This window comes from Opisthocomus hoazin, chromosome 22 (assembly GCF_030867145.1).
Source record: "Opisthocomus hoazin isolate bOpiHoa1 chromosome 22, bOpiHoa1.hap1, whole genome shotgun sequence".
Lineage (NCBI taxonomy): Eukaryota > Metazoa > Chordata > Aves > Opisthocomiformes > Opisthocomidae > Opisthocomus > Opisthocomus hoazin.
Genome location: NC_134435.1, coordinates 9,813,254 through 9,827,600, shown reverse-complemented (window position 1 = coordinate 9,827,600; position 14,347 = coordinate 9,813,254). Strand labels below are relative to the sequence as shown.

At 44.9% G+C, this 14,347-nt stretch overlaps 1 protein-coding gene and 1 pseudogene across 1 annotated transcript; both read left to right on the top strand.

Annotated features, from left to right (window-relative positions):
- Positions 1-1,198: 1,198 nt before the first annotated feature.
- LOC104336770 (ovomucoid-like) lies at positions 1,199-4,678 on the top strand (annotated as a pseudogene).
- Positions 4,679-8,632: 3,954 nt separating this feature from the next.
- LOC104336736 (serine protease inhibitor Kazal-type 6) lies at positions 8,633-12,667 on the top strand. Its single transcript, XM_009942588.2, has 4 exons — positions 8,633-8,721; positions 10,862-10,887; positions 11,732-11,844; positions 12,604-12,667. Exons 1-4 carry the CDS (start codon positions 8,664-8,666, stop codon positions 12,647-12,649), a joined length of 243 nt encoding a protein of 80 aa, XP_009940890.1. The 5' UTR covers positions 8,633-8,663; the 3' UTR covers positions 12,650-12,667.
- The last annotated feature ends 1,680 nt before the right edge of the window (positions 12,668-14,347 follow it).

Here is a 14,347-nt window from a genome sequence, read left to right as displayed (position 1 = left end):
AGCATTACTCATTTATTTTTCAGGAAAATTATTTCATTGATAGGAACAGGCCAAATCCCGCAAGCTCTATTCTGTGACTACAGTTCCCTTATGCTTTCAGCTACATTTTTATGATTTATCTGCCTATGACAAGACTTTAACATCTCCCAGGATAATAAGAAAAACAATTCTGATTTTCTATTTAAAACTCAGGCTGCTTTTAAGCCACATGTATGAATCAAGCTTCTTCTAAAGCACAAACATGTTCCATCCCTTACTTCCTTCTGTGGCTACCTTAAATCAAAAATGTATTATTTTATGCAATATTCCTTGTTTGTTTTTCCATACATTTGTGATAGAGTTGAACCACTTAACAGAGCCTAGCACATTATTCTTCACTTATCTTCCTTAAAACACGACTTTCAGCTGACACTCTAAATTTAATGCCATATAATAGAGGGGGAAGGGGGGAGCCTAAGGACTCGCCTTCTGTTTGCAGCTGCTGCAAATTTTTCTTTAGTGTCTTCGGTGTTAAGGAGCTGATTTCACCTGCACAAAACACCATTTGCTTGCTATTAAGAGGAAACACTATCCCAGTCCAGGTTTAAGGCTATTTATTCTCCTAATTTCTTAATCAGACTCATGCCTATTGGAGCAGATTAATAACTTCTGCTCTAACACAGAAAAGTCTTCTAAACTTTTGAAGTTTCAAGTAGTGCTCTCTTTCCTTCCCGTTGTTGAGAAGTCCAGTATACCAGAAAACTACAGGAGAGAGTATGGAGAGATTCACTGAGCCCTCAGCATCTTTAAAGTACACTGACGCCTGCCAAACCCTAGATTTTATGTCTGTAAAAGCTCAGTGTCCCTTGCTGCTGCCCTCCCACTCTGGTGTACCATGCAACTCCCCTGGAGCCCAAATACCATCTGGTGTATGTAATACGGTGTGCACAACTTCAAATGCTTTCAACAAATGAGATTTTTTTTTTTTGCTTTACCAACTTCCATATGTAATTTCACAAGTTCTGCTATTGAGACAGTGCTCTTGTTTGGAACGTACAAATCACTCATTGTACAGCAGGGCACCTTTGTTAGCAAGCTGGGTGTAGCTCACATTTTTAATTCTTCTGGGCACCTCTCTAACAAACAAGTATTCTTCAGAGCTCAACTCAATAATCAACACAATTTTCTTAGTTTACAGAGCAAATAATTACTTTATGTGATGACTTCACAAGGTCAGGGAGATGTGTATATATATATATAGTAAGGAGAAAGAAGGCTGAGAACCATCTACTGAACTCAACAGCGACAGATTTGCAAGTAACAGACTATACAACCATCTCCGCTATGAAGACAAGAAGCATTGCCCTCCTTGGGCTTGTGCTTCTCAGCTGCCTTTCTGGTAAGTTATTTTTGTTACAGTCTATGCTAATATCTCTAGTCCTCCTGAACCTTTGCCTTTATATACACATCCTAAAGGAGAGTTCAGCCTTTTGGAAATGTGATGATATAGTAATACATGAGCTCTCTTTTAACGAACTTTATCCTTCTGCAGATAAATACTATACATCAGTAGGATGCATTTGGCTGATTTAAACTTATGACACTTAGTGGGGATAATAGTGGTGCAAAATGAGAAAAGCTTATATCCTATTTATTCTTTAGTGAGTCAAAATTTCTGTTTTCACAAATTATAGATTTTTTTAATCTTATCAGATAACTTCTTGTTCACTCGAGGCATATAAAACATTTGGGAAAACAATAATTTCTTACTAATAAGAAAGTGTATTTGGTTACTCTTTTGGGAAATCGATGATTCTAAAGGAATTTTAGTCAAGGACATTGTACAATTCTTATATTTTATAATCTCTGCTTTTATTGTAGATATTGCTGCTGCTCCTCAGCGACGGGTAAGTAGTAGATCTTCTTTTTCATTTAGTCTTGATTTCTAAGTCTAGATGAAAAATTCATACTCACGCTGTATCCCAGGGAAGGCTTGAGGGAGAAAAAAAAAAAGGAGACTGAGCAAGAAAGGAAGAAGGAAAAGTGTCCCTAAGTATTATATCACCTCTTTTCCCCAAAATAAGAAAATGTTTTTGTCAGAGAAAGATAACTTACCTTATTTGTGATAAAAAAGACACTAATTAATAATGCAGAGCGAGAGTCAGCACAGCACGGAGTGCCAGTAGAAAATCTATACAACTATTGAATAACTGCCTAAATATCTTCCCTGTCTTGATTCCCCAAGGAACGATCATTTTTGCCCACAATGCTTGCCAAAAGTACTGAAAGTCTTAATAGCAAAAAGGTGATTATGTGTACTGTAAGAAATATAGTGTATTTTGTTCCCTCTCTTCTTCAAGATAGAGGGACGCTAGAGAAAAATAATGACTGACAGTAGTCTCCCAATGCCTCCAAAACATGATTAACACAAGCCCACGCTTCTCTCCACTTGGAGACATTACAAGTCCTCTTTAACAGGCCTCCTGCAGCAGGTACCAGCTGCTTGGAAACATGCTGCGTGCCTGTCCCCGCAACTACAACCCGGTCTGCGGGACCGACAGTATGACCTACCCCAACGAGTGCTTCCTCTGCAGAGAAATCTCGTGAGTATAAGGGCTCCTGGCTACCCACAATGCCAGTTCAAGTAGTAGATAGAAGCTTTTGGGGTTGTGACTAATCATGGGGTGGACCAGATTTTTCATAAGTTTCCGTCTTTGCTAATGCCCATGATTTTTCTTGTCAAAGTTCTTGAATCTGATTAATTACTGGGGCTTTGTAAGGGGAGAGACTTAATGAATGAGATGACTACATGGTATCAACAGATTAATCCTTCCTTTCCTTCTCTCTCTCTCCCTCTAGCCGTAACCAAGGCATCGACAAGAAGCATGATGGAGTATGTCTTAAGGTAAGGTCTGAGGTCGGTTCTTTCTTCTGCTGCACAGTGGTGGGTGAAATAATGGCAGAGCGCTAGACAGAAACCTCGCCTGGGATTAGTTCTGTGTTAAAAACACACAATTTCGAACTGTCAGAAACAGAATAAAAATGAAGAATTTCAGATTTGCAAGAATTTCTTTTAAATTTTGTTTGAACAGTTAAAATCAGTGAGTTTTAAAATACTATCTTGTGTATAACACTAGACTTACGAAAGGAAATTTTTTATTTCAGTAATGCTTCAGCATTATCAAAATACTTCGCTTCAGACTTAGACGTAGATGCTTGTTGAGAGAGGCTTGTTGAAGCTAAGAAATTCCCAGAGAAAGTTTGGATTTTGGCTAAATTGTAATTTTGTAACAGAAAAAAAAACACTATCAGAACATTTATCATAAAATTTGTTTATGAATATGTGGAGCACCTTGAAGTGGAGATGTATCTCTATTTTTAGTTTAGAGAGAGAAAGTAAAGAAACACTCTGGCTGTGCAATTTAACATAATGCCACAGCTTCCATTTCATTACACTCAGAGTAACTGCAGAAACACGGAGGTGAGCCTAAACTCCATTTTCAAGTGGTACTGAAATTTCACAGCGAAAGTTGCTGCCGCACAAAGCAGCAAAGATTCTTCGTGGTGGCGTTCACGATGAAAATCCCCAAGATAATAGGGATGAAGCCCACTTCAGGACAGGAAAAAGTAGATACTCCAGGATGATGCTGTACCCACGGGCAGGCTTTCGACTGTTTGTGGTCCTTCCACTCCACCGCGCTGCGGCTGGGATCTCCTGTCCCCTGGCAGCTCCGGGGAGAGGGGGAGATGTCTCTTGCACCACGCTCCATTACACAGGACTGATGCAAAGGGGACCAGAGACTAAAATGTTGTTTTGTGACTGTTTCAGGCTGACTGCACTGACTACCTGAGAATAAGCAGTGGTCGTGTGATCCCCTGCAGCATGGAGTACATACCCGTCTGCGGCACCAACGGGATTACCTACAGGAACAAGTGCCAATTCTGCAATGCTGTGGCGTAAGTGAAGGGGCCGGGTCATGGGAAGGATTTCTGGATCAGGAGGTGCCCATGTTGGTATTTCGAGCCTAACGCGGTAGTTTGACTTGTGAAATGGCTGCGCTGTGCTCATTCATTCTCCACTTGCTTTCTTCCCAAAGGAATGGACTGAACATAAACTTGGCCAAAGTTGGAGTATGCCTCCAGGTAAAGCACAGAAATCTGCACTCTTAACTGCTCTTACTGTACATTTTAAAATACAAATTCACTGAACCATAACTAAATAATAGAAACGCCTGCACTGTCCTGGTGTATTTGGCCTGGAAATAGGATTTGAAGAAAATAGTTCAAGTATGCCAGGTCAAAGGGTATTGCACCAAATCCATGACTCTCCTATGCAGTCCCCCCTCTGACCTGGGAACACAGCAGTCAGTGGGTGCCGAGACCTTCATTTACCGGGAAAGGGGGTGAGCAGGAGATGCTGTCCCATCCCTTGTGCGGGAGAGCAGAAGGGTCATATACTACCAGCACTATTCGTAGCAGCGATTCCTCAGGTGGGAGTACTTTCTGCAGCGCAGCTTGCAACCGTCCATTTTCTGTCTCTTGCCTCTGCCAGCCTGACGAAACACAGCAGAACAACCAGGTTGACTGCAGCGACCACAAAGACAGCAATCTCACCTGCCCCCTCCACTACAGCCCCCTTTGCGGCTCTGATGGCAAAACTTACCAAAACGAGTGCCACTTCTGCAACGCAGTTGTGTAAGTATGGAGCTCACCGCGTAGCCATGAAACCAGAAGAGCTGGAGCACACACGCATCGGCAGCAGCTGGTGTGGAAGCCCCAGAGCTCCCGTTAGCCCCTTGGTAAATCCATCCCTGCCCCACGTTCCTCACTGAAGGCTCACTCCTCTGTCAACCCCCAGGCACTGAAGATCTTAAGCCCGAATGAGTCTTCTCCTTCCCTTGCAATTAAATCCAGATCCCCATTTGCAGGCTCATAGCGTTGCTGACTCCCTCCCTGCCAGAGTGATTTAAACTGTGACCGTAGGAGGTGCCCAAAATTATGGGGTTTGTCCCAAATCTCTTCCACATGAGAAAGTGTGTAACCTGGGGAATCAGGAAAGAGGTGAAACATTAAGTGAAGCATTTTACAACTTGGAGAGCGAGAAAGTGGTTGCTTATTTGGGTAAAGCTAGCCTATAAAACTGAGATCCATGTCCGTAATTTTGTCTCCCTCTTTCTGTTTAGGCAGAACCAGGGATCTCTGTTCCTCAGATACCGTGGTAGCTGCTCAACACTGGAGCTGTACCCTTCGCCCTGATTTTTCTCTTACAAATCCTGCAATCAAACTCGCTCTTCCCTGCTCCGTTGACTGTTGCGCATTGGTCTCTGCTTTGATAGATCAATAAAACAAACGCAGCCACTCTCTTTGCCATGGACTGGTTTTTGGGTTTGGTGTTTTTTTCTTTCAGGGTAGGGGTAATGCTCTTCAGGCTTTTAGGTACTTATCTGTCAGGCAGGAGAAGTTGTGAAACAAACCACAATAAAGAGCAAAGGGTAACGCCCATCACACACCAGCCCAAGCCCTCATGAGAGTACGTCACTCCATACCAAACCATCAGAAGAGAAACCAAGCTGCTATAAAATACTGCCACTTTCCTAATTTCCATGTCTTATAGAGTGTAAATGGATTTGTCTTTGTAACGGCACTGAGTCTTGGAGGAACTGGTCCTTTTAGGGGCCCTAGCACGGGGGGGATGTCCCTGGGGAAGTGTGAAAGAGAAAAGTGGCCATGGTCAGCCCTGGCTGGTCACATCTGGGCAAGAGGCAGGTCTGGCCATGTATTATAAAAAAGAGGCTTTATGGCAAGGGGAGGAGGCTATCTCATAGGGAAGAAAATTAGGAACAGCTTCTTCCTTGAAGGGAGTGTCCATCGAGACTGTGTTGATCAGCAGAAAATTCCAGCAAGCTAGGCAAGGCCATAATGAGCCTAATGAGGACCCAATGAGAAATTAGACTGGGTTCAGGCTTTCAGCTTCTTGGAAAAGATATCTGAAAAGTTGCACTTGGGGTATATGAGGCAGAGGTAGGTCAGGGGACCCTTCAGGAAAAGGTCTTGGATTTTCTAGCCTTATGAAAGAAGGGCCAGAAGATGCGCTGGTAGCTCCAAGGTGGTTTCTATGTTGGTAAAAAGGTATGGAGATAACATCTTTGTGGGAGACTAAAGGGCGCGCTGGAGGAGCAATGATATATATGAATGTTCGTGACGATGTGCCATCTTTTTGGATGAGTCAAGGAGTTAATATGCAAACAGCACAGGCAAAAAGTCCCATGTGCTGTGGCTCACACACTCCCTTCCTCTTTCTTTATTCAATTCCCATTTGCTTGTTGTGAAGCAAGAGTATCTGCTGCTAAGGCAGATATTTAGGGTAAAATCTGTGACTTCCAAGCTTTTTGTTTGGGTCTTATTTCCTGAAGCAGATCATTTGCTGGCTATGAATTTGGTAGTTGCTTCCCAGCAGAAGTTAAGAGGCTGTCGTTTCCCCTGGTATTAGCACAGGGCAGTGCTCTGTCCTAGGAAGAGGGATGGAACTTCTTATTTTCAGGGTTTTTTTTCTGATAGTACAGGCAATATAAATCACACCATGTCTTTGTGCCTACTCTTCAGAAAAAAAAACTGGAGGGTCATGAGAGTGTCACTCACTGCGTACCTGCTTGTGTGTCTGTGAAAAATAATTAAGGAACATTTGAAGTAGTTAGTGGATATGAACAGAAACCTGTCAGCACAGGAGAGCTCTGCTATAATTTCTTGTTGGCCAAGAGGTTTATAGAGTGGCCACAGACTGGTGGAGTTTTGGCTGTAGTGAGAAATTGTCTTCTGCAAGCCTCCTGCAGTGGTAGTTTCCGCCTGGGGAAGCCAGAAACTTGCTTAAGAGCTCAAGAGGCTTTGGAAAAGCCCAAAGAGGTGCTCACCTACAGGTAAGGGGAGGGCAAAGGGCAAGTACTGGGTAGATGGCTGTATTCTAGATGCCTCAAGAGCCCTCTAGAAGACAGAAAGGTTTGTATCACATAAGCCTAAAGACTGGCCCACCACAGGTAAGTAATCAGCTTGACACAAGACTCTGCCCAACTACACCCATTAGACTGCAAAACAAGGTCTGGGTGTCCTTCTGCTGTCCCCGATTCTCAGAGAAATCAGAGGGAGAGAAGAATTCCCTCAGCCATGCCAGCAAGTGGCCTGTTTCAGGTGTTAGAAAGAAGTGGAAAGCGGTAATAATGATAATCACCTGGTTGGTAATTTAGTGTCTTCCTCTCCTCAGCCCAGAAGGTATTGGTCCCTGCGGTACGTTTGCTAAGGCTTCAGCCAGTCTGTTATGCTGCAGCAACCAAAATGTTTAGGTAGATAAAGGACTGAGGCGTCAAGGCTGTGGTCGTGAGCAGTGACGTACGAAACCAGAAAAGGCAGACAAGTAGTGCTGTGAGTGGCAGAGCTAAGCATGATTTTGAATGGCGCTGCGGCTGACTGACTTGATAACTAAATTATATGAGAGGCTGCTTCGTGAGCTCACCCTTGATAGACATCTGAGAATTCACCTGTCAGTCATGGTTTCTCTGCTGTGTGGATTTTAAGACGTCTCGCAGGCTGCAAACTCTAATGCTTCCCCAGATGTAGGGCGTTCAGAACATTGCTCTCCCGTAGCAACTCTCTCCCTTGCTGGATGAGGATATTAGTAGCATCTTTCCCCTGTTGCTACCAAAATGTGCAAATATCTTTTGGGGTTTTTAATTTTTTTTTTCCACTCCTATGTCAAATTTGGTTGGAACTATAGTTGCAGATCTAAAATTTACTGGGGAACTAATAAACACATATATCTATACACATTGCTCTCCTAAGCCTTGTCTCCTTAGGAAAGCATACTAAAATTTTAAGTTTATGCTTATCTGAGCAGATATTTTGCAAATGGTGCAGCTGAACACAAATCCTTGCACAGACTCAGCTGGAAATAGAGCTCAGGTCTCCCCATTCCCCATCAAATTCTGTTCATTGCCACTTGCTGTGGGAGCGGAGCCCTAACATATGTTTGTGAACGCGAAAAACTGGAAAACATTGACAGCTAGAGTTTAAATAGTTCAGGGAGGAGAGTCAGCAGTCCTATCTGGGACTGTGCACACAGCTAGGAGAGCGTGTCACATCGGAGCGCTTCTCCACCCCAACCCAACAAATTTAGAACCATCCTCAAAAATAGCCAGGGAACAACGTATAATTGATTTCACAGACAACACATTCTCATGCTGTGATTTATTTCGTAACGTCTAGTGAGTGTCATCATGCCGCACTCAAAGCCTCGGAGCTGGCATTCAGCGAGAGCCCAGAGAATGAAAATTACCAGCTTCCCCGATGAATCACCGCTTTGAAAATTCACCCTTGTGAGAATCCTGTGACTATTCAGAAAAAAAAAAAAAAAAAAGATATTACAAGCCCGAGTCTATCACTCATATAATTAGCCCTTTCTAGGTTTGATGTGGACAGGGCAGCATTCCTAAAACACCATAAACACGGCTAGGACCAATAATGGCTTTAGAAACGCAGTGGAGAAGTTCTCACAATTAAGGTGGGGAATGAGGACAGCTACAGATGGGTGCATAAATACACAGAAAGGGAGACCTGTGTGCACACCGTGGGCCCCGGTGCCAAGACGACACCTCCCGCACCGACCGCTTGGCTTGCACTAAAGAGCTACCTGCAGCATGAAGGCAACAGGTGCCCTAGTGCTTCTCAGCCTGCTGCTGTTCTCTTTCTTCTCGGGTAAGTGATCTTTTCCCTAGCCTAGAAAAAAAAAAAAAACAACCCGAACCTTTCCTGACAACAGCAAACTTCGGAGAGTCTTGATCACCGCGTGACAGGCTTGAAGATAAAGCTGAGCAAGTAGAAAATATCTGCGGGACTTGCTCACTCGTATGGCATATTTCCACTCCTCGTGTGCCTCCGCAGTGAATAACGCAGCGGAGGTGTCACTGGGAGACAGAGCGAGCAAATTCTAAGCGGCTCTTTCAGCAAATGTACCAAAGCAGAGCGTAATTATGAATTTTTGGTACAAATGTTCACTGGAGAGTTTTGCTGAACCAGTTAGAGAAGAAACTCACTCACCTCAGGGTCATCAGCTCTTGTTTTGATCCTAAGCATCTTGGTATTTGGTATTTTCCTTGGAGAGGTGGAAACATAATTAGATGAAAGTTTCAGCTTCCATTTATGTTGCAGAGAAAAGCTTGAAAATTAAGTTCAAATGTCCTCGAGGAGTCAGAACAAAGAGGGCAAATTAAAAGGATCCAGCATTTATTTATCAAGAGATTTACACGTCTCTGTGATGATCTGGGGAAGCTGAGTGATGATTTTTGCACATATAGGTCATGTCAGTGTTATCAATTGCTTGTGTCCAGCTGACCCAGCTCTGGAAGGTTTGTGACGACAGTTATTCAATAATGTGCAGAACTAGAATTATTTATACTTGTTTTTCTGTGAATAATTTGAATAAAGAATTGACTTGAGAAAATTGCATGCTGTGCATGGAGAAAAGAGGTGAATTACTTTGTACACATTATTCATTATGAAATATTCATCTGTCTCTAATTGAGTCTTAATTGGGACTGGGTTCCGTCAGAGCACTAAGCTTCCTTCCAAGGCCAGGCAGAATAGCAGCAAACTCTGTGATCTCCTATAAAATAAGCAGATGTCAAGAGACATCATCACAAAGTCTTGTGTAACCACATGTAATATTTATAAAAACTATCTAATGAGCTATTTTGTAAATAATATGCAGACAGCCATAACAGTAACTTCACGTCAAAGCAGCCTAGCCTAACCTGAGGACACGATAAATACACTAGTGCCAGGGACAGAACACTGAAGGGCAAAAGAACTGGCAGAAGAAGTGGGGCGGGTTGGTGGATGATGGTCCAGCTGACTGAGGGTTGGGTGGGAATTCCAATATGTGGGGAGCCCAAGTGTAGGACAAGGTCCTCCCATCTCCTGCCCCAGGGTCCCTCTTGCTCAGAGCCACCTGAGCAGCGTCAGAGCCAGGAGTGATCCCACCGACCCGGCAGGTACAGCCTCGCATCTGAACCTCCGCTGCCCCGCTGCCGTGCGAGATGCTGGGTATTTGTCCCACTGTGTTGTGACCCAGATTCTGAAAATCTGCATTTGATCCACCCTGGAGTGTCAGGCTCCCCCTTAAAGACGTCGCAGAGTCGCCCTGTCCTGCAGCTATGACTCAACCTATGCACCTGACCGCGGTCTTTGCAGTGAAGACATGCAAGGAGGATGGACTGATTACCTTCAAGCCCAGAGCCTGTGGTTAGAGCGGGTATTTTTGCACTGTTGCTGACCGGCACTGGCTGTTCTGCTCTGTATCATCCCATGAGGTCTCTTTGTACCTCGCCAGGGGTGAAGCTGTTCTGGTAGAGACCCTGCCCTGTGCCGTGCCCAGGATGGCTGTAGAGCTGCCCATAGGGTCTGCTTCTCCTTCTCCACAGTACACTCCTCTTAGCAGCACCAGCCATTTTCTTTGTTGCAGGAGCCTAAAAGCCTTAAAAGTCAATACAGCTTTAAAATCTCTGTCGAGCGTGGCTCCAGATCCGATATGGCAGCTTGCTTCCCTGGGAGTGGCTGCCTTCCAGGAGATTGGGTTATGTGTCTGAGGTGCAGTTAGCAGCTGAATGACTGATTACATGGTATTTTAGTAACATTTTTCAAAAAAGCAAAATACTGAAAAGCAATTCAGATAATGTATTTCCCGCCCCCTCCTCCGCCGCACAGGATGACAGAGTAGCAAAAACCTGGTGCATGTTTCACTGCGGTTTGCATAAAGGGTTTGTGACTTTAGTTCAGCCTCTGTCAGAAAATAATGATGAGGTGTAAAATCTCTGTTTTGTTGTTTTTGTTATTCCAGATGTAGCAGGTCAAGACATTGAAGAGGTTAGTGCAGCTGCTTCTGCTTATTGAATCTGCATTTTCTAGAGGAATGGTTTTGTAACCAAGATCTTGGTGTGTGGTAAACAGTTTTTAATGTCTGCTGGGATCAGGTGGGTCCTTCCAAGAAGTGCCAACACTTTGGGGAGTTCACCATTGTACAGAGGATGTTATGTGAGGCCACATTAGCATGTGGACCGGGGAAATGGATGGTTGGTTTAGCAAATGCTTCTGTGATTAATTCTGGGGTGCTTGCACAGGGCTGTGTTCATATGCAGCACCACTTTTTTCCACTTTCTTCCACTGTCCAATCTTCTAATGAAACAAATTGACGACTAAGAGTGTTTCATCCCCCCAAACAAGGTCCATCACTGGGACTTGTCCATAGAAAAAATACCTGCACATTTCCTAGACACCATTTTTAATGCCCCATAGACCATGGTTTTCTCCTCCTTCCGCTGGGAAGGCAGAAAGCTCAGCAAGCCCCAAGCTGAGTGCACAGTTTCGCAAGATGCATGAAGCCGTGCAGCAGTGAGCTAACTTGGCGTCAAATGCCTGAAAGAGCATCAGTGCTGACTCTTCTCCTACATGCCTAGGCTAATCCACTCCCGTCTTTGGGAGATCAAGACTTCTCCCAGGTGACTACAGTTTCCGTCTTCAAACACGGGGCAAAAATTCCCCTGAAACATTGCTTCTGCTCATATCTGAGTAAATAGGCAGCGTCATCACCGCCGCTTTAGTCCTCTTGTCAGAAAAAGCATTGTATTAGTGGCCTTGTATCCAATTTGGAAACTGAAAGAAAGAGTATGGGAGTCCTGAAAGGTCATTTTTTTTTTAATTTGTTTTGCAGATTTGTAAAGAGTTTGTAAACAGAAGTGTGTACTGCACGAGGGAGTCCAACCCTCACTGTGGCACGGATGGCGTTACGTATGGAAACAAATGTGCCTTCTGCAAGGCAGTGCTGTAAGTGAAAGCAGAAGGGATTGAAATAACAGGGTTGATCTGATTTCCATGTGTGTAACGATGCTCCTCATGGAGGGGAGGCCCTGCATCCAGGCTGCTCCTCTTGTATGGACCAGCCCCTGAATCGTGCCAAGTGGAATATTTCCTCCTTGGAACAGAGCTGTGTGAATGAAAGTGACTTTTAATTCAGTTCTAGGCTTTGCATGCTGCTGGTTGCCATGCTGAGAGGCAGCACGGGGCCTGGGAGGCAATTGCATCCATCCTGTAGCTTCTGCATGCGCTAAACTGATGCACATTTCCCACGGCGTGCCACAGGCTGCAACTCTCACTGCCCACACTGCTGAATACTGAGAAGTGTGTGGAGGAATGCGGGAGCTGGGCCGTGCCAAATTATTCCTGAAAAGTCTGACTGGACGTTGTGGAACAAGACACAAAATCTCCAAGGAAGAACCTGAGTTTCTCCTTTTCCTGACCTCTGTCACCTTTTCAAGGAGATGCAACAGGAGCCAGCACCCTGCGACTGAATGTGCTTGCAAAACAGCAGTTTCTCCTTAGCAGTCCTTAATGGGCTCCCTTATCCTAGGGTAAATTAGGAGAAGAGCAAGGAGAGGTGAAAATGGCTGCGTATTCCCTGTGAGGCACCCGGGTATACTAGCACGAGTCGGGAAACGGTCTTGTTCAGACAGATGAACTCCTTGTCCCACACTGCTTTATCTGCCATACACAGCTTTATCTAAGTCTGTCTTGCTCCTTTTACAGGAGAAGTGGAGGGAAAATAAGATTGAAGCACCTGGGGAAATGCTGAGTCCTCACTGTCACCAAGCACCAGCAGCCGAGCCCCTGCCAGCAACGGCCGCAGACGCCTGTGCACAGACATGGGAGCAGCTTGCCCTCATCTCCGCCGTCTCTGCTCAATAAAATACAACTCAGCAAGATTCTTTGGCTGCATTCCTTTTTCCGTAATACCCAGAAAAGCGCTTTGATATAGCCGTGCTACAGTCTAATGGGTGGCTTTGCTGTGCCATGCTGTTACACCACCCTCCTCTCGGGAAGCAAGGTGCTCCCGTGCCGGAGCAGCCATTCCCACGGCTCCCACGGGCTGCGTCCGCCCGGCCCCAGCAGCCCCAGCTCTTCTTCCCCGTCCTGCCTGACAAATTGGCACATGCTTGCCGGGCAGCCAAGCAGTGCAACCGCTCGTGGGCTCCTGCCCTCCTCTCCCCATCCCAGGGGGTGGGTGACAGCGGGTGCCTTCATCCTTTACCCAGCCTCCATAGACGTGTTCCTTCCTCTCTCGGAGGTTATTGTGGGAGGGTGACAGGAGAGCTGGTGAACAGCGTGACTGCATACGCCTCATCTCCTTTGGAAACCAGAGACAAACAAGCTGAGGCTAGGGAATACTGCTCCATTTAAGCCTGCAACAAGAAGATGGCAGGTGGAGGCTGGTTTTAGGCAGAAGCTGCAAGGCTCTTCTTTCCAAATCAGTCTCCTTCTTCTTCCTTCTAAGAGAACGCTTTGTCTTGAAAACTGTGAACTCACCAGCATTAGTTTCCTGCTGCCAAGTGGCTTCTCATGCTAATAAAATTATATTTAGAAGAGCAGCAGATTGTACAAAGTGTCAATAATTAAAAAAAAAATATTCCCTGGAGGAGAAGAGCTCTGGGGTTCCTTTTCCCACCTCTAGGATAAGCCCGCCCTGAATCATACACAGATCTTGGTTTTATAGGCACAAGTGTTTGTATTTATTTACAATTTTTAATGGACATAGACTTTATTCCTTTCTTTACTTTTCACACTGCTGCACTCTCTCCTCTTGATGGTGGCTGGAAAATCCTTCTTCGTGTGAACATGAGAAAATGAATTCTGTAGTCTCTTCCCATTCACTGTGCAAAATTCACCCAGGGAAATAGTTGTGGCATCCCCTTGTTAAAACATTGGCAGCAGATAAATGGGACACCAGCTCCTTCATGTTAAACACTTAACTTTCAAAGGGAGCTTTAGATTTTATCATGAGCCTCAGGGGTCAACATATTTTGCAAGCACCTAAGTGCTGAGCATCTAAACCTCTGGACCTTGTTTGGCCAGAGCTTGAGTATTTGCTATCATGCCACAATCCACGCTTTGAACTCAATTGGGCCGCAATGCCTAAACAGAGAGGCCCCAGCGATGCACTCAGCAGCCTAATGCTGGCTTCTCTTCTGTTAATCACATTTGTGATGCCAATTCTTGCAAATCCTTTGTCATTCGGTAACTTTACAGGCAGCGTGCAGCGGCAGCCAGCCAGCGATTGAACTGCGCAGGCGAAAATCCGCGTTGGCTGGTTTGGAGCTTCTCTCGGACCAGCTGTCTTTGATCCTGACACTTTTCCCATCCCAGCCTACTGGATTCTTGCAAAATCTGCCACCTCTTCTTGGAAGAAGACTAACCTTCTCTGTGTCCCAGATTGTACAACGAAGGGAAGTGCACTTATTTGGTTTCAAATTCAGATGTTACATTAGTAAACTCA